The sequence below is a fragment of the Rhipicephalus sanguineus genome, chromosome 1 (assembly GCF_013339695.2).
Source record: "Rhipicephalus sanguineus isolate Rsan-2018 chromosome 1, BIME_Rsan_1.4, whole genome shotgun sequence".
Lineage (NCBI taxonomy): Eukaryota > Metazoa > Arthropoda > Arachnida > Ixodida > Ixodidae > Rhipicephalus > Rhipicephalus sanguineus.
In genome coordinates, this window is record NC_051176.1 from 320,400,571 (window position 1) to 320,419,916 (window position 19,346).

A 19,346-nucleotide genomic window follows, 5' to 3' on the forward strand; every position below is an offset into this window, starting at 1 on the left:
GTCTAACGCTGCGTATCGAGCTCTTTAAAGCATAGTTTGTTGCTCGAGAGACACGGGTATCAGTTGCACTTCACACAACCTGTCTGTGTACAAGAAGTGCAACCTGGAAGCCTGCAGCGATGTGCGGATGTCAAGCTCAGTGATTCCACTCATGCGCCAAAGTGCACCAAATTGGATTTACCACTCCATCCTGATAATATCGACGGTGCGTCAAAACATGTGCAGCGGGATCTGGGTGCCACCAAAGTCACAACCACGGACCAAGAATTATTCCGCTGAATAAACGGCGCTCGCATGTGTCTCCCGACTAAGCCACAATGCCACGCACGGTGCCGACGCAGCTTCTGTTGGGCTAGTCGGCTCGATGACAAAACACTCTCTCCGCAGAGGCTCGTGACGTCTAGGCCAGTTGGTAGCAAGATAGTGTGGCGGCCATTCATCGGCAGACGTCTTCTATTCCAGAAATGCTGCTGATCCCTCGTTTGAAGCGTCACATGGCACGTAATTGACACTGGATAATTGTATGAAGTGTCCCCTTTATAACGGGGTGGTGACAGGTTTGCCACCAGCCTCGACAAAAAAAAAAGGAAAAAAAAAACTTTTTTTTTTAAGTTGGCCTTAATGCCTTGTCTGCTTCGATTAAATTGATCTTACTCTTGAAAAAAGAAACACATTCACAGCCCAGTTCTCTGCTCCTTATAGCAGAATGTCCTTATTTTTCCCGCTATTTATTTTTGCCCTTTCTCTCCAGATTTCTTTTACCAATACTCTAACCGTCTCCTCCTTATTTCTTTCACAGACGTGTTCAGCTTTCCATTGTTGTCTCAAAAATCCAAGGCTTCATGTAGGCTGGGGCCCAGACGTACACCTAGGGGGTGGACATCTCCACATTCAATCAGAACATGCTCCGTCGTTTCCTTAGCTCCCCCACAGCACGTGCATTCTTCTTCTTCTTTACTGAATATCGCTTTATAACTACGTGTTCTAAGGAAACCTGACCTTGTTTCAAACGTTAAAGCGCTTTTCCTGGAATTATCATAAAATGCCTCCCTCCTTGCAAAATAGTGAGTGCCCCCTCGCGTACACTTTAAAAACACCTGTAAGTTGGCTTTCCCGCAAGAATATTTTCCACACAGAATCTCCCGTTCCTAGACTGTTTTTCTAGCTGTAAGCACATCCACCCCTCCACATAGAGTGAAAGTGCAGGAGGGAGCACCACGAAGGTTTTTCGAAACACACTGCAGGAATGTCATGCCTCATTGTAAGTTCACCCATGTACTGAGAGAAAGGCACAAACGAAAGGAAGGAATGGCAGGGATTAGTGGTGAATGAAAAAAAAAAAAAATAGTTTGCCTGCTAGTCTGTGGTCGAGGCTATCCGTGTGGAAAACAAACTTGCTCGCACATGCACAGTAACTATTTTGCAAGCTGTCAATTAAAGCAATGTTTAGTAATAACTACACGCGTGTCGCTAAAATGTCTGGCACTTCTGTTTCTGGACATTGTGGAACGAAATCTGGGAACGCTAGCAATGGATATATGGGACAATATCGAATTGTCCATGCTTCGGGTTTATGGAAGAGCACGTGAACAGTGGGAACGCGTTGTCATTTTTCCTCTAATATACTTTAACCGTGGATCTTAATTCAGACTAGAATTTTCGTAATTCCTTCTACCAGCACATCTGAGTTTGTAATCGCTCTTGCGGTAAAATACCCCCAAAAGGCCCTGGCCTTCTGAGCTCGTGAGTGCTTGGGTCCTAATTCGAATCTTTTGCTTACTTTTTTTTAAATGTCATCTTCTAAGAGCATGCCTCCTGGTCAGAGCAGCTGCAATTCGGTTTTATTATGCACAGCTGTCAGTAGCGGCCCTATCGCTGACAGCCCTGGCGTAGGAAGGTCCACAGTGAAGCGGCTACGCCAGGTTACTTATCCGCCCCTCGCTTTCCAGGGTCAGTAGCTGACAGTTAAAGGGACTGTCTAACGTCCTTCATCGCAATAGCGTACCGTCTGAAGTGTCCGGCCTGGCAGCGGTTTCTCTAAAACGCAAGTAGAAATTTTTAAAATAGCATTTTTTGATCTGTGTTTGGTCTTCTTCTGATGGTGGGGGGACGCCCACAACACTGGTTGGTGGACGCGATGATGATTGTAGTGCCGGTGAAAGTCGACAACCGGAACCACGTGTAGTTTTTGCAGGCTTCGTCAGGTTTTGTTTAATACAGTAAAAGCTCGTAAATTCGGATTTCTAGGGACCGGAAAAAATGTCCGAATTAACCGAATGTCCGAATTATCGAATGGCCGAAATAAACACAATAATTGCACGAGTTTTTTCAACATACCTTTACTTAACAAAGTAATCGCGGATGCTTGTCTGTTTTGGAGCAGAAATTCGCGCGGACACAATTTTTCTGAGCCCTTCAAGGTGCTCAGCAGCTCGCATGATGTCTGCAGTACCGCAAAAGTTTCACCCGTCATCCACGCTTTTCGGTTGGCACGGTAATCCACGGGAAGATTGTTGATGTTCTTAAAGCAGCGTGGCCTTTGAACCTTTCCGATAACGAGAAGCGGAAAGCGCTCTGTTCCCGTCACGTTGGGGGATAAAAGTACGGTTACTCGTTCCTTGCTTCTTGCCGCCGATTGAAGGATCCCCTTTCATCACTCTTCATCACTTCTTGTCGGGAGAGCCCGTTATTTTCAGAGCACGCAAAATTTCTACTTTGGTGGTGAAGTCCTTGGCCTCGTACTTGGGCCGCTTCGCCGGCGTTGCCATCGGCGGAGAGTGCCGTCGCACGAGAACTCAGCACAAAAGCACCAGCAACGATCAAGCTAAAGGAGCCGTACTGAAACGTTCCTCGATAAATCGGCGATCAACGATGCAGCACACCAACGGGAAACAAAGCAACAAAACCCACACGCGAAAAAAAGGCGTTCGACCAGTCTCAATCCAAGCCAAGTCGATAATTGATGTCCATGGCGATGCTGCGTTTGAGCTTCACTTTTGTTCCGAATTGTTCTTTTTTCGTTTTCGAGCCTCGCCAGCGGCCCGAAAGTCGCCGAATTATCCGATTTGCGGTCAAATCTGTCCAAAATAACGAGCGCCCAGTCTCATAGAGTGATGGCGTATATTTACAGGCACCAGATGACGTGTCCGAATTAATCGATTTTCCGAATTAACGAGTCGAATTAACGAGCTTTTACTGTAATAAATCAAATACCGTAGTGGTTGTTTAAAGCACACAAACTGTCAAATGAAGTATTATTACCACAGTCTCTCCAGCTTTGTTTAGTCAGCCTGAAAAACCACCGCAGTCAAGTGGAAAACTTTGTCTTTTCCAGCAACACTGGTACGCCCAACGTTTATAGATACTTTTTCAGTTCCGTATCTCCTCGCGGTGCGCGTAGGGAGGAGGCGGCCTGTCGCCGCACCCGCCACCACAGCGCTGCAGTCGCGCTTTGCGCTCGGAGAGCGAGGGTCGTCTGCTAGCATGAAGGGCTTCTTCGCATGAGCTATTGCACACGGCCGAATGAGAATTGCGCGAACACTGTACTTGGTCTTCACTCTCCTTCCTTAACATTAATTGGACATTCACTTCAATTTGTGCGCGTTATATTGCTCACAAACTTTAAAAGACCTGTACAGACACGCTTCGCAGGCGTCAGTTTTGGGCAATGACAACGTGCTCGCTTCGCTCTGCGCTTTTCCATGTCCATTTCGTTAAGACCACACTAGTTTGGCGATTGAGCATGCTCCAAAAATACGAATTTCAAATGTAGAAAACTAAGGGTTACATAACATCCCTCAAACGCGGGAAATTTACAACATTTTGTAGTACGAATCAAACTTTGCTCTATCAATATACTCGAATTATTCGCCGAGAATTTTTCGCGGTTGGCAAGCGTGTCCCGGATTTCGCGAGAACTGACGGACATATATCATTTCAGTAATTCTAGTGCGTTCATTAACATGAAAAAATGTGGTCTAGCCAAGAGCACACCATGTTCTGTGCGTAATAATTTTGCAACTTCGCGTTATGTGACGTTTTCGAAAGCCTTGCATTGTATGAAATGATTATGCGCAGTTGTATTGTTTCAAAACGACAAGCAACATGCTTTTTGGTGAATTAATTCGAACATGGTGGCATTGCAAAAAATATTACATTGTGAAAGCAAACCGAGATCCTTGGTATGCAAAATGAACGTGGAAATTTTTTACACGTGGAGATACTGCACAGCATTGTTGGCATTATATTCGCGGAGGGGGGGGGGCCAGGCCCATAGCCAGGGAGGGGGCCCTAGGGCCCCCTCCCCACCTCAAAAATTTTGAAGTATGTGTTTTTACCAAAAATAAATAATGAAAATAGGTGTTTTTCTCAAATAGTCAAGGTTTTCAACAAGTACCCCCCACCCCCGAAAAAAAATTCCAGGCTACGGACCTGGGGGGGGGGGGGGTCAATCACATTTTTTGTGTGTTCGTGCGTGCGTTTGTGTGAGTGCGTGGATATATACACATGCAAAATCGAAAAATATCGGACGAGGAAGTTTGACCCCACCCCCTTCCTGGCTACGCTTGTGTTGGCAGGTTTGCTGCCAGCTAATTTTTAAAGCTTGCTTTCTTGCGCTCTCTCTATGCCCTAATGGTACTGCTGTTTTCTAAGCATTTGGCTTGCGCAAAGAAGTGCATGGGAGTAAATAAAAGTGAAGCCAACAGTGTTTGTGCCTCTCGTTATAAGAGCATTCAGCACACCCCAAAACAGGTCACCAAAAAATGTGTCCTTGCTAGCATGCTTGATGGCACGCTCTACCGTACGTGCTTACGTGCAAGCAGTTTCTCTGAAAGGCTACCACTGACACATTCGCGCACAGTGACCAGCATGGACTCAAGCGGCAGGGAATCCTGCCTACCAAGGGCATCGTATTTGCAGACCTCGCAACGCGTTGTTTTCTTCAATTTGAAAGCCACGTAGCCTGCCAGGTAACAAAAGGCCGTTGCTTCTGGTAATGGTGCACAGTACCCACGGTCGTCAGAAGCACCTGAGAGGTCACGGAATGGCATGGACATAAGCTGTTGGCACACTTTCTCTTTCATCGCATGTTTCTGGACGAGGACCTCACGACGCTTCTTTTTTTTTTTTTTCCACAGATGCTCCACAGATGTACAAGTGGCTAAACTTGGTCGCTATGGTATATGGTCTTGCATGTTTTGCTCCGCGGTTTATCGGCGTGAGAAATAGCTCGCACCCAGCTTTCAAGATGCTGCGGATCGGGCGGCGGCGCAAAAAAGTGCCGCTTTTCTACCCGCTGGCACAGCCGGGCACGAAACAAGTTGGCATCGCAAAGCTTGAAAACTGCTTGAATTCCTGGGGCAAGGAATGCTCGGTTGTCTGAATTCACCGAAGTCGTTGAGAGTAACCTCGCGCATGCACAGCCAACACACCCAGGAAAAACATTCCATGACAGCCCCGCACGCGGCGAAGCAACTACGGGAAAGAACACGTGTGCCCGCGCGCGCGACAGCGCTATTCACGACTGTGGCGCCCTCTCACTGCCTGGGTAAAAGTGGCGGCCGCCTTCGGCGGAGGAGTTACGGAACTGAAAAAGTATCTATAAACGTTGGGTACGCCGGTGTTGTGAAACAAACTGTAGTGGTTCCACTCTTGCGAAACGTCGACAGAATCTCGACAGCCATTCTTGCATTTTCTCCGATGTCATCCAGCCGTTTTTCGTGGCGGTGAGACGAACATTTGCTACGAATGGGAAAAAATGTCAGCGTTGTGATAAAACGAACTACAGTAGACTTCCGTTAAACGGAAGCTGAAGGGACCAGGAAAATATGTTTCATTTAACAGGAGTTTCGTTTACTGAGAGATGAAAAGGGGTGCAGAATTCAAGCACAAAACCAATCATATTAGAGGCAGTTGTTCCATTTAAGCAGCAATTTCATTTAAGAGATTTTCGTTTATTGAGAGTCTACTGTAGGCGACAATGTGACCCCTCGCCCCCATAAAAAAAAAAAATAAAATAAAATTATTCTCACCTGGTATGCGAACGCTCGCAGAGGCCCTGGCTGGAATTTTTCCGCTTTGCTCGTTGAAGATAATGAAGGCCGGGAGCTTGTGGCCGGTGGCGCAAGCAGCTAGGCAAACCGTGAAGCCTCGCCGGGCACATCCAGTGTTCACAATCCGTATGGTGCTTTCGCCGACCACGTTGTTCGTCCTGTTGGCGGGGTTGTCTATTCGCACCATCGTCTGATCCATGTTGGCCATGTTATATAAGGTGTCGTCGTTGCGCTGTCGCAGCGAGTTCGCAGAAGACCGAAAGGCACTTGCTGCCTCCGAAAGTTTTTCGGGCGTCTTCTGGCTCTCGTTCGTAGCGCAGTGCATTGCAACGCCGAACCGCTGTTTCCAGCAATATATGTAATGGCTGGAGGCTACGAAGTTTCCCAACTGCATGCTGTTGGCAATTTTGACGGCCTCTTCGGAAAGAATCCGGTTGCTGACGGCACGTCCTGCACTTCTTTCGCGCTCAAGGTACTCGAAGAGCGCATTGTCCACGTGTTCACTGAACACTGGTGCACAGTTACAGAGCTTCCGTCGAAGTTTTGCCTTCCCGTAGTTTAGCTGCAGCAAATTATCGAAATTCTTCTCCCATTCCCGTATCCGCTTCCGGTCGAGCTTGAAATGTCGAGACGTCTGGTGCACGTTCTTTCCGTCTTCTCGATGCCATCGAATAACCTCGATTTTCTTCGCCACTGTGTAGGACTGCATAGGCATAGCTGACGTCTCACCGCAAACACAAAGCAACAAATGGCGCGAAGCATGCGCAAAGCAATCGGGCTGCAGTGCAAAGCAGGATTGCATTTGACTGGATTGGATTCATGGCAGCCAGCAAGACCACCAAAAAAAAAAAACGCTATTTGTAGAAAAAACCATGGAAACTTTTTTTGTCAACTGGATGTGGCAGGCCACTGTTGCCGGGGCATGTTTCGTGGAGGGGGGGGGGGGGGGGGGGGCTTGCTCAGAATTTTACGGTGTGTGTGTATGTATATATATGTGTGTGTTGCTATGAACAGTTTTTCATGCTGCAGCCAGATTGTTGGTGCAATGTCCTTCACTATTTTGTATCACCACCCTCTGTACATAATCCTACTTTTGCTTTTTTTTGTGCTTATTTTGTGGGCTTGGTGCCTATGTAGAAATGATTATGTAAACTGCAGGGGTGGAAGCGCTGCGCCATTTGCGCCACGCTGCGCCAATCCGCTTCTGCTGCGCCATCCTGCTCCAAAACGCATTACTGCGCCCAAACTGCTCCCAAGCAGTCTTTGGTGCACGGCCTCCGCGATGGGCTTTGGTGCGCTGCCGTAGCCGATCACCGAGGCTACGTTTGGTGCCTTCATGTGCCGCTGTCATCCATGTCATGGCACGCCTATGCGAGCTTATATAATCATCACATCACTTGGCGCGCTCTCGTGACATTGTCGAAGGCGCAAAAAAGCTAGCGAGTCTGTATCGGAGCTAGCTAAGAAAGTGAGTTGTGCGGCCATATTTCGATTGTGACGCCGGCAGCAACGGAGTTTTTTGGCGCGCTGCGCGCACGAGGCGGTTGCTGTCATCGTGGCCTGGGATTGCGAACATGAACAAAAGTAACTGCGTTGATGCTTCATAATGGTCGAAAAGGTTCTATTTACTGCGAATACTTAATTTGATGTAAAGCCATGAGGATAGTGCGAGCAGCCGCCGCGGACGTAAACGCGCGACCAGTATTTAGAAACTTTGCATTAAGGAAACTGCTGTATAGCTGAGTGTGTAAGATGGATTTTGTGTCGTAAGTCTGCGTGAGAAAGAAAATTTTGTTTTATCCGTTTGCGGTCAATGAAGCCACTACAAACCGCGAAACCACTCACAGGGCTTCGGTTTGTGTAAGTCGGTTGGACCATTTCCGAAACTCATTTTTTTTTTTTTAGTGAGAGCGTGCCTCTCCATGTGCAGAATTTTCTGCATTGCACACAGGCCCTTAGAGGTTACGCTGTAGCTCGTACCATCCGCTGCGCAACATGACATGCCGCTTGCCGCCGTTGCTGTGTGTGGTTTGGTACATGAGGTGGCGAGTGAAGCAATATACAAAAAAAGAACAAGATACACTTGGAACGTTTAATACTCAAAAGACTAATGTGACATGGTACGAAAACAGAACCACGGGATGCAAATTGTGCGCTTGCGAAATCTAGGTATCATCGCACCTCAAGTACCATATTTGCGTGCATATAACCGACACCAATTATTGACAAATCTTGGAAGGGAACTTGAAGGGAAAAGAGGGAACCGCATGGCGCAATTTTTTGGCACGATTTACGCGCGTTTTTTTTTTTTTTTTTACGCCTTCGCGAAATCGCGCCGTTGCGTCCCGAATGGCTTGATTTCATGCGCGACTGACGCGTGGTCGGAGGGTCGCGCGCGTCATTTTGACGAACGCCATCTCAAAATTGCGCCGCCGCGTCTTCCTACTCGAAGTAGAAAAGAAAGCGCCTCACGCGGCTCATCGCCCGCTCGTCCGACAAGCTGAGTTTGGGGTGCAGACGCGTGCTTCTTTGGTTTCTTCCAATGCCTCCAGACGGCGCTGACCTCCGCTCATTTTGAAGGAACTTTTTGAAGCCGGCGTAGGCTTTTGACGAAAACGTAGCAACCCGGCAAACACGGCGCGAAAACGCCGCTGCTGAAAAACGTTCATTAGCATGAACGTTTTTCATTCGTCAGTCTAGTCAAGTGTAGCTATTCAAAACATCGCTTATCTCGTTTTACTGAGTCATTGCTCTACCACGGCTGTGATGTCATAATGATAACGCGCGCGCGCGTGTGTGTGTGTGTGTGTATATATATATATATATATATATATATATATATATATATATATATACACACACACACACACACACAGTGGAACCCCGCTGTTACGTTCCTCACTCCTGCGTTTTCCCGGCTGTTACGTCGTTTTCCGCCGGTCCCGGCATAGCTCCCATAGGATACAATGTATTGGGAACCCCGCTGTTACGTCATAACTGTCGGACCGTTCCCGTATGATACGTCGCGAAGTGCGCTCGGAGCCGACCGAGTGACTACTAAAGAGAGCGGCCATGGTGCATTTTCACGCAGCTTGGCCTCGTTTGACCGTAATATTAGTCGCATGAGAGGCGCAAGCAACAGAATCTTTCAGTTGATGCAAACAAAAGCATGGCCTTCGAGATTCAAATTGCAAAGATGGCGTCTATGACGTAACTGCGCGCGAAAGCAAGGCCTTCGAGATTGGCATTTACTATTGACAAAAGCATAGCCTTTGATATTTGTATTGCACAAACATGGCGTGTATGACGTAATGGCTTGCGAAAGCAAGGCCTTTGAGATTGGCATTCACTTCTGCCATCGCGTTGGCGTAGACTCATCATCATCATCGTTATTTGTCGGAGAACGGGAGGAGTTCGAGCTGGTTGGAGCTCGCATGGTCGTGCGTGCGGTTTGCGGTCGGACTCGCCGCGCCGGTCGTGATTGCATGTGCTTAGTTCTTTCATGGCTACAGCTGTTGGTGTTAAAGAAATCACATACGTTGATTACATTTCTGTGGATGAGGCCGTCCTAAGCTCCGCGTTTCTATCCATCGACTAGATCGCGGCTGAGCACTCCAATTTTCGTGCTGCTCGTAAGAATTGAAATAAAATTCTTTACCAGTAAATATTTTGCCGTTTTTCCTGTTTTTCGGCTCTTACGTTTCCCGTCTCTTACGTTTATTTCCTACGGTCCCGTCAAAAACGTATCAGCGGGGTTCTACTGTATATATCATATCTGTTAAGTGTGGTTTGTTCATGAGTATTGAATGTTTTCTAAAATCGTTGGAATTTCTTGTGTTTACCAAAAATAAAAAAAATTAAACAACAATGATGTTTGACCCTAGAATTTTGCTCCAAAACTGACTTGCATTGCTCCAAAACACAAATTTCGGTACTCCAAAGCTTCCCCAAAACAGCATTATTCCTGCTCCCTGAGCTGCTCCAAAACACTCAAGCATGCTTCCACCCCTGAAACTGAGGGAACATTAAACTAAAAAAAAGGGCTAAATTTTCTTCCTCTGTGTGTTTCATGAAAAAACCTGTGCCTGCTCTAAATACGGGTAGCTGCTCCAAAGCAGATTTTATCTGCTCCGAAATGCTGGAAGGCATTCGCACTACTGAGTTACAGTGCCCAGCTGCCAGCTCAAAAGACGCGAGTTCGATCGCAGCTGCAGTGGTCGCCTATAGAAGGAGGAAAAATGCTAGGGGCCCTTCTGTGCAACGTCCGTGCACTTCAAAGAAGCCCAAGTGGCCTGAATTGATCGCAGTCCTCCATTGCTGTGTTTTTCATGGCATGATTTGCTTTGGTACATTAAATCTACAAGCGAACTTGGATGCAAATAATGCAGACCATGTAAACGCTAATGGCAAGCATACCACAACGTCATGACAAACGATCAAAGCCGTTTGTTGGAAGGCATGGTAATGGTGTTTGCCACTTAGTTCTCGGGCTGTATTTGACTACAGAGCTTATAAAATTATGGAATGGAACTGCGCATGGCATGCACGAGCAATATCAAACAAATCAACGGAGCATCCTTGTATTTCATATTCTTTGCAAACAGCGGCTCGGCTCAAAAGAAAATATGAGGGTGATTCCACGTAAGATAGAACAATCGATGGCTGGTCGACCTCTCAAATTTATTTCAAAATTTTATATATTATTGCCTGATGAGTGGAAAGAAGAGATCCGCAATTTGTTTTGCTGCCAAAAATTTTTTCGAAGCACAGAAAATCAATAATGACGAAGAGGTGGAGTGGAGCGCTCATCCGCTCTGCTGCTTTGGCCAACTTTCGTTATGAATTGCACAAAATATATTATAAAGTTAGGCAGCTGAAACTTCTTTACCTAAATATATGCATATTTTTGCTTCTGCTCAGATATTTTTAGTTTTGATGTGTAGTGTAGATGTTTTTTATAAAAAACCTCAAAATTGGCCCAGGAAACGTTACTTTCTTTACTTTGAAGGTCTGTTTCGTCACGCATGACATCTGTTTCGAACTCAGTCGGTCTGAGGACGCGAAAACGAGCTCTCACTGCGCCGTCTCTTACAACGCGCGCCTGCTCGGTAGCCCCGCGCTCGTGGCCGCTGCAGTGACGAAATAATTTCAAAATTAACGTCCTCAGTGCCGGCGACACCTTTTTCGGTACCTGCTGGCCTTTTAATAAAAAGCAATTCAATCCTGCCTGCATTTTATACACTTGCTGGGCAAGAAGTCGGAATTGCCAATCCTTGCCTAAGGGTCTCATTGGAGGGGTCGTAACTATTAGTGCAACGACATTATGCAACATGTTTTCAATGATTCTGAAAGCTGATGTGGAGGAGAATAAGTGGACAAAGTTTAAGAAATATAAAAAGTGGGTTTTTTTTTTTTAATTGTCGTCAGAAGTTTTCATTGTCCAGTGTTTTCTTCAACTTAGCCCGATCATATCTCTTTACTGAAAAGTTATATAAACATAAGATTCGGCAGTGTGGTAGATAAGCATGCGAAGAATGTAATGCGCAATTTTTGTCGCTCTGCTACAAGGATTTTTCGAGATAAAGACCTTCAAAGTAAAGAAAATAACGTTTCCTGGTCCAGTTTTGAGGTTTTTTATAAAAACATCTACACTACACATCAAAACTAAAAATACTTGAGCAGAAGCAAAAACATGCATATATTTAGTTAAAGAAATTTCAGCTACCTAACTTTAATATATTGTGTGCAATTCATAACGAAAGTTGGCCAAAACAGCAGAGCGGATGAGCACTCCACTCCACCTCTTCGTCATTATTGATTTCCTGTGCTTCAAAAAAATTTTTGGCGGCAAAACAAATTGCGGATCTCTTCTTTCCACTCATCAGGCAATAATATATAAAATTTTGAAATAAATTTGAGAGGTCGACCAGCCATCGACTGTTCGATCTTACGTGGAATCACCCATGATATCTCTTGCACCTGTGGTGTTATTTTTATTGCAACAGAGCCGTTATTTTGCTGACTGGAAGGTTAGGGATCGAATCCTGGCGCACAAGCCGCATTTCAATGGAGGTTAAATGCTAGGGGCTGTGCGATGTCGGTGCACATGGGATCTCCGGGTGGTTGAAATTTCGGGAGCCCATTTCTACTACGGCATCCCTCATATCGTGGATTTACCCTGACAGTTATTATCATTATTTAGTCGTGCACAGTGGAAACGTCATTTATTTAAATGTGTGTTTACTCACAAGTTCCACATGGCAGAAACCCAAAAGATGGGCTCGAGCATTATCTTGATAAGACGTCGCAACCATTGTGACAGTTCTAATTTAGATGCACTCTGAAGCAGAGTGTTGGAACGGAACGAAAAATGAAAAAAAAGAAAACTATATTTTTGACCGGAACAAAAACTTAACCGAAACGTTATCTATTATTTCGTTCCGGAGTGAAACCGAAATTTGTCAATCGTTTTTCGGTTCACGAGAAAACTTGCTAATCCGGAACAACTGAGGTCATGCAACGCGAGCAACTATGCATATCTCAGGGTACAGTATTAGCACATAGCTTAGGCAGAAATTCAAAAGCAAAGATATGTTGAAATTGTCCGAACAACGAAAATAGTGGCAACCAGAGATGTTTATACTAACGCAAGTGGACTTGCGTTTGACGTACGCGACAGGTACGGGTATGACGACGTACGCGACAGGACTTTCATGTTATTCATGTCATGACCAGACAGTCATATTCGCCAAACCCTCCTACTCTCCCATGCCTATTTTGGTCTACACCAAGCTAAGGAGGCGATCATGATCGAGAGCAGCCAGACGTAGGCGGCTAGATAGATTGAAATTCTCAAATTGCCTTGGGTTCGCTAAAAAATGCTCTGCATTTAAAATGAAATCAGCATCGCATTTCTAGGATTGGATGGGATTTTAACCTGTGCCCTTTGCGGGGCAGTCGAGTATTCCATCACAGTCCCACTCTGGGGCTTGTAACTCGTTCGCAAAAATACTCTATACAGGCGTCATGTCGGTCAAGGAATCGTGTTAACATATAGGTAATATAGCGTAGCAGAAGAGTAAAATAACAAGCCGGCATCACACCATGCGAATTGCGCAGCAAGTCGGTCGTTGAATGCTTCCAACCCGTTACAAAGGGCTCAGCTAAAATTGTTCATCATCAGTCACAGCACAAAGTGCATACAATGCGTTAGAGATGTGTAGCGAGTACCATGATTATCCCAAGAATGATGAAAAATGGCATAGCGGCTGCTTCGTTACTTTAGAAAAATTGTGGTGATTTATGGCATAGTGGGTACATTGCATATGTACACTACGGTCCACTGTTAAAGGGAACACTCAAATGAGCACCTTTCATATTGTTGGCCCCCTAACGGCAAGTGGTTGTGGAAAGATTGTTTGTGCACGGCATATGTCTGTCAAAAGTAGTCATAACTGTCAACCACCAGTATTTTTATGCAAGTCTAAGCGACTATGCTCTTGCAGGAGAGCCAAATCCGGACAGACCCTGCAGGCAAGTGTTCCCTTTAACAGTGGACCCGTCTGTACTTGTATTAGTTGCCCCAAGAGAGTCTACAACGGGCTCTAAAAAGGCCACTCTTCCAGCTTTCGCTGTGACTGTGCTGCATGTTCTGAGCAGGCCTGGTGATTTTTTTATCAGAACAGCCCTCTCGCACATCAGAGAGTATACTCAATGACATGCTGCTTCTGAGATAGTCTCACTCCCTTGACACAAAGCATTGAGCCCGCTAAAAAATCGTAATTGACTTATGAGAAAATAAATACTATGACTTTGAAGCATATACTTGTTTATGCTAGTTGGTAGGAATTCTTGGTACAGTTACCGTAAAAACTGGAATATAGGTCAAATTTTTTTTCAGAAAACAGCCCTAAAAAGTTGACCCCCGTCTTATCATTGGCATCGCTTTGTATACCACCAGCCTTGTGCCGTGGGCGATAGCATTTTGCGTTTTTGTTGTTGTCTTGTGAATCTGTTTGGGCTCCGAGGTGCTTTTTTTCTTGTTGTCGGCCACTGGGCAGTTCACCGTAGCGTTCAAGAAAACAGAGATCGAGTTCGCGAAGGCACCAAGAAACGAAAAAATCTGGTCTGCATTGCGTGAGAGGTGTGTTGAGATGCTAGCGCACATGAACGCAAGCGGGAGCCAGCCGGAGCCGTGAGTCGCAAACAATAACTGAAAGTTTATCTTTGCACTCGCTCTTCCAATCTCGCTGGATACTGTTTCTTTGTTGCTTCCTGCGATGCCAGCGGGGTGGCTCCGCACGTATGGCTATGATCAGCGGGCAGATCGAGTTCACCACAGAAGCATTCGCTACTGGCGGAAGCTGAAGGATCACATGACAACACGCAGCGATCAGAAAAAAAACTGTTTCAGTGCCAGACTGCAGCGTATTTAGAGGCAGAAACGAAGGTAGCACAGTTTAACGGGGAGCCGTGCTCGCGTTGTGTTTGCTACCGGTGACCTCAAAGTGCATCCAAATTAATGCTGTCAACACGGTTGTGACGTTTTACCAAGATAATGCTTGAGCCCATCTTCTGGCTTTCTGCCATGTGGAACTTACATGTACAGTCAACTGCCGATTTTCTGGACATGCTCGAAAATTCGGACGCTTTTGCTGCACCGTCACCAGCCCCATAGACGTCAATGTATTAAAACGTCCAAAATTTCGGACGCTGAAGCTATTCCGCGTCCGATTTTTCGGTCTTTCTGCCCAAATTGCAGGTCCAAAAGGCATTATTTGAAGCCCCCACCTCTGCCGCGTCTATTATCTCGTAGGTTCGAACCAGCGCTTTCGCGAGTCGATTTGTTTGAGACAGTAGCAGAGTCCGAAAGTCAGCTTTGCCGCAATGCCGAAGCGTTATGGGGTGAAGCAGACCAGAAATTCAAAGGGGCTGCTGTCGCAGCGCCGTGCGGCAATGTTACGGATAAGCAGCGGAAATGCACGGAGGCGTGATGGCGGCAGTTGGCAAACGCGCCAGTACGGCTTAATCGCTGACAACCCTTACGATAAGCATCTTCAGTTAACTGCTCGGTAGTGCACGTGGCCTAGCGTAGTTGCATGCGTACTGCACGCATTTAATAGGCGAGAACCCAAATGCGCCGCGCCGCCATTCCTGCTGCCTCTTTGTGCGAGACCGCTAAGTGCGCCGCGTAGACGCGTTGCCTTCGCGGACGAAACCAGCTCGCCATTGCCCCGTCCGTGTGCGGTCAGGAACTAAGTGCGCATCATGAACCCTTTCATGATAAATGCGTGCTTGCGATACAGCAACAGTAAAGTGACAGCGTCAGCTCAGCTGACGATGTGCTTCACACAACTAGAAACGATCGGCTTCACACGGCAGCAAATGCTGCGTATCGGCGGTGATTCGGCGATGTGTGTTGGCATATTTGCATGCACACATGCATCGGGGAAAGCCGGACGTGTCGTCCACTCTTCCGCCACAGTCTTTGTGTTCCGCGTCATCGTTTACAAATGCTTCATGCGAGATAGCCGTAATCTATTCCGCGCTTTGCTGTTATCAGCCGCGCTGATCACGAGATGCAAAAGTGGCGGTTGGCAGGTACCGAATGTATTTGCGAGGGCCTGGGCACGCACCAAAATGCCTATTAATTGCACTGGGAGGCATTAAAGCTATTTCGGACGTGGCTGTGGCGATTTGGCCACTTGAGCAGAATAAAAAAGCATGAATTTGTTTTTTCGGACTGCCCGATTTTTCAGACGATTTCGCGGTCCCTAGGGAGTCCGAAAAATCGGCAGTTGACTGTAAATAAATAGCATTTTCACTGTTCCACCATTTTAAATTGCATTTGTTACACGGTAAAGGCACGTGCCTTCTGACACTTTGGCTATTCCATGTACTTTTTTTTTTTTTTTTTTTCGATTTTCAGTAGTTGGAAGTGGGGGGTTCGACCTATATTCCGGTTTTTACAGTACTTCCGCTCCTCTGAAGAACGTGGGAAGAACATGTTTTACACCTCTCCCACTTTCTTAAAAGGAGGGCAAGTAACTACATCCCATATCAAATGTTTTTTACGATTACCTTAACTTCAATTTATTTTGTATACAAAAAAAAAAAACGTTACGAACCATTGCGGAACATTTTTTTTTTTTTTCGTTCCGGAACATAAACGAAACGGAACTTTTTGCGATTGAAGGAAAGTAAAACCGAAACGAAAAACATTTCGTTCCGACGCCCTGCTCTGAAGTCACCGGTAGCAATCATTACATGAGCGCAGCTCCCTGATAACCTCTGCAACCTTCGTCTGGAGCTCGAGATCTGTAGCAGTATTTCGGTGTGAATTGCCAGAATATGTTATTTAGAGACCTTTAGAATGCCTCTTTCTCTTACAGCTGCACTGCATATTTTTTAATGATTCCTTGACACGGGTGCTTTAATAATCCTCTCTAAGTACTATACCTCACCTTCCACTGTTGTAGTCGATGAGTGGTTGCCTTGAAGTTTCACAACAGTCAATATTAAGTTTAGAGGCCACTGTGCAAGAGCCACATTCACATGGTGAACACAAATTCCAGGACGAATGATGCACTCCTGACTAATTGGATACCTGTGGTGCAGAAGCGTACACTGCGGGGCATGCCACAAGGAATCTGATGCACACAGTAAAGCATCTTATCATGTGACAGACAAAATGCCTGGAGTGTAGAACTTGCCTCAAAGCTCTTTTTACATCAGTATGCCCCATTCGTGTGGTCTTAAGGGGAGACGCGGGTCGAAAAGTCGGGGTTTTCCGGAAAATTTTCGCTTTTTTTTTTTCCAGCTGTATTGGCATTCTTGGACTATAATCTATTACTTCTGTAAATATCAAGCTGAAATTCGCACGAGAAATTATCAAAAAATGCTTCCAAGTGGGCAGCGGTGACGCGAGAAATGCGCGAAAATCGCGAAAAACGGCGAAGTTCGCGTCGTCCTGTCGCGAAAACGACGCGTTGGCCGCCATTTGCAATCGTGCACGCATGCTGCGAAGGCCGTATCCTTCACAATCCACTAGTAGCCAGTCTCGTGCCTTCACGCAGAATAAACAAAAAACGAGAAAAACAACGCGTACGTCACGCGTTTTGAATATCGCGGCACGCAGCGCGAGGCCGCCATTGGACGGCGGTGCGCTCCACGCTCCTCCCCCCTTCTATCTCTCCGGCAAAAGTGCGAAGCCTCGGACGTCGCGATCGAGTTGTTCTGCGTTTCTCTGCATTTTTGCGTCATGGCAAGCCCGAAGAAGTGCAGTTCAGATAATCGAAAGTTCAGAACTCGCCACAAGTATCGAGGGAAACGGCGTCGGACGCTTCGCAAAGCGACAGCGAACGACGATGTCGCCCCCGACCAACGCCCCGACGCTCCGACTTCGGATAGGCCTAACACCGTCACCGAACCCCGCGACAGTGGTTGTGAAATAGCCGCTGCCGTGGAATTCGTGAGTGCATCCCAAAGGAAGATTCTTCGAGAGTGAACGTAGACCGGTAGATGCTGCTACTGCGAACACGCTGCTTTGTGAAATCGATGCGCTGACGGCACTTGTGGCGGGTGCGCAATGCCCAACCTGCCGCGAACGGAAGCTCGGCGTGCGAGAGGCAGCTGGAAAGCGCAAAGGACTTTCGGCATTCCTTGAACTGTGCTGTCAAAATTCTGATTGCCCTGAATCTGCACTTTCGTTCACGCACACGTCGAGACGTACTGCTTCGGCCGGGGACCAAGGGACGAGCGCTCGTTTTGACAGCGGCAGCTCGCGTGACAGCTTTGCTGTAAACGTGAAGGCAGTTCTGGCAGCACGCGCTATAGGCGCAGGCCACGACCAACTTTCACGATTTTGTGCGATTCTCGGTCTGCCGAGCCCGATGCATCACAAGACATTCACCGGCATTTCCAAGAAGCTCCATGGTGCGGCGATGACGGCAGTGAGCAAAAACTTGCACCAGGCACGAAACATCACGAAGGACGCAGTCGGCGGCAGCGATGTGCCAGTCATGTTTGATGGCACCTGGCAGAAAAGAGGTCATAAAAGTCACAATGGAGTGGGCACAGTCGTGTCCCTGGACACGGGGCTCTGCCTCGATTTTGAAGTTCTTTCGAACTACTGCCATGCTTGCAGTATACACAGGGACCTTGGGGAGGATGAAGAGATATGGCGAGCTTTTCATCTTCCAGTTTGCCAAAAAAACACTGACTGCTCATCCCACGCAATGGAACCTGCGGCAGCTGTCAATATATGGCAGAGGACCTTGTCTTATGAAACTCCACTGCGATTCACCAGCTTCCTAAGTGATGGTGACAGCAAGGCCTTCACTGCAGTCTGCGAGGCAAACGTATACTGTGACACCCCCATTGACAAAGAAGAGTGCACGAACCACGTTGCAAAGCGCTTGGGAACTGCCCTACGAAAATTGGCAACGCCACTGCCACGAGGAGAAAAACTGAAAGATACGACAATAATAAAGCTACAAACATGTTACAAGATCGCCATCACGAGCAACAAGGACAGTGTCCGAAATATGTACACTGCCATATGGGCATCGTACTTTCATTGCTGTTCTAGTGATGGTGCCAGTAGCCACAACTTTTGCCCCGCAGGACCAAATTCGTGGTGCAAGCACAAGCGTGCAGAAGCACTGGGGGAGCCTGCACCACGCCACACCCCACTGTTGACGAAGGCTCAAGGATTGGCAATTATGCCTATCTACATGCGTCTTACAGAGAAGAAACTCCTTATTCGGTGCCTTCATGGCAAGACACAGAATGCAGCCGAATCGCTGAACAGCAAGATTTGGCTGCTATGTCCAAAAACAAAGTTTGCCTCCAGAACAACTGTGGAGACAGCCACCGCTCTCGCTGTACTCTGGTACAACGAAGGCCACAGGGGCTTTGAAAAAGTGCTCGAAGGCATTGGAATTCTCCCCTCACAAGATCTGGCTACACATGGTGACCACTGTGACGTCATGCGCATCAGGAAGATGAACCTGAAGCATACTGCAGGAGCGAGGGCACACCGTCGCAACACAGCGAAGAGAGCTCGTGTTGAGGACACTGACCGCAAGAGCCGTGAAGGACCAAGCTATGGTGCAGGGGACTTCTAGACACTTGCAGTGCATTCAGTGCAAGGTACTTTTCATTGTGCCCCAATTTGATGCAAAAAGAATGATTTCCTAATAAATGCCAACTTTGCGAACTTTCGAACTTGTTTTTCTCATTTTCATTTTTTCTGACAGTTTCACGTTTTCCGGGCAGCCTTTTAGAAACTTA

At 46.8% G+C, this 19,346-nt stretch overlaps 2 protein-coding genes across 5 annotated transcripts in view; both read left to right on the forward strand.

The window, feature by feature from the left end:
- The window catches only part of LOC119379486 (nucleolysin TIAR), a 320,162-nt gene that overhangs the window by 212,495 nt on the left and 88,321 nt on the right, over positions 1–19,346 (forward strand). The gene's annotated exons all lie outside the window — the stretch shown is intronic.
- Positions 16,809–19,280, forward strand: LOC119379487 (uncharacterized). The gene has a single exon (XM_037648789.2). The coding sequence runs from the start codon at positions 17,945–17,947 to the stop codon at positions 19,178–19,180; it is 1,236 nt and encodes a 411-aa protein (XP_037504717.1). The 5' UTR covers positions 16,809–17,944; the 3' UTR covers positions 19,181–19,280.

What these genes read in the sequence shown, in the direction of transcription:
- LOC119379487 (XM_037648789.2), top strand. Translation starts at nt 17,945, where the DNA reads ATGCATCACAAGACATTCACCGGCATTTCCAAGAAGCTCCATGGTGCG.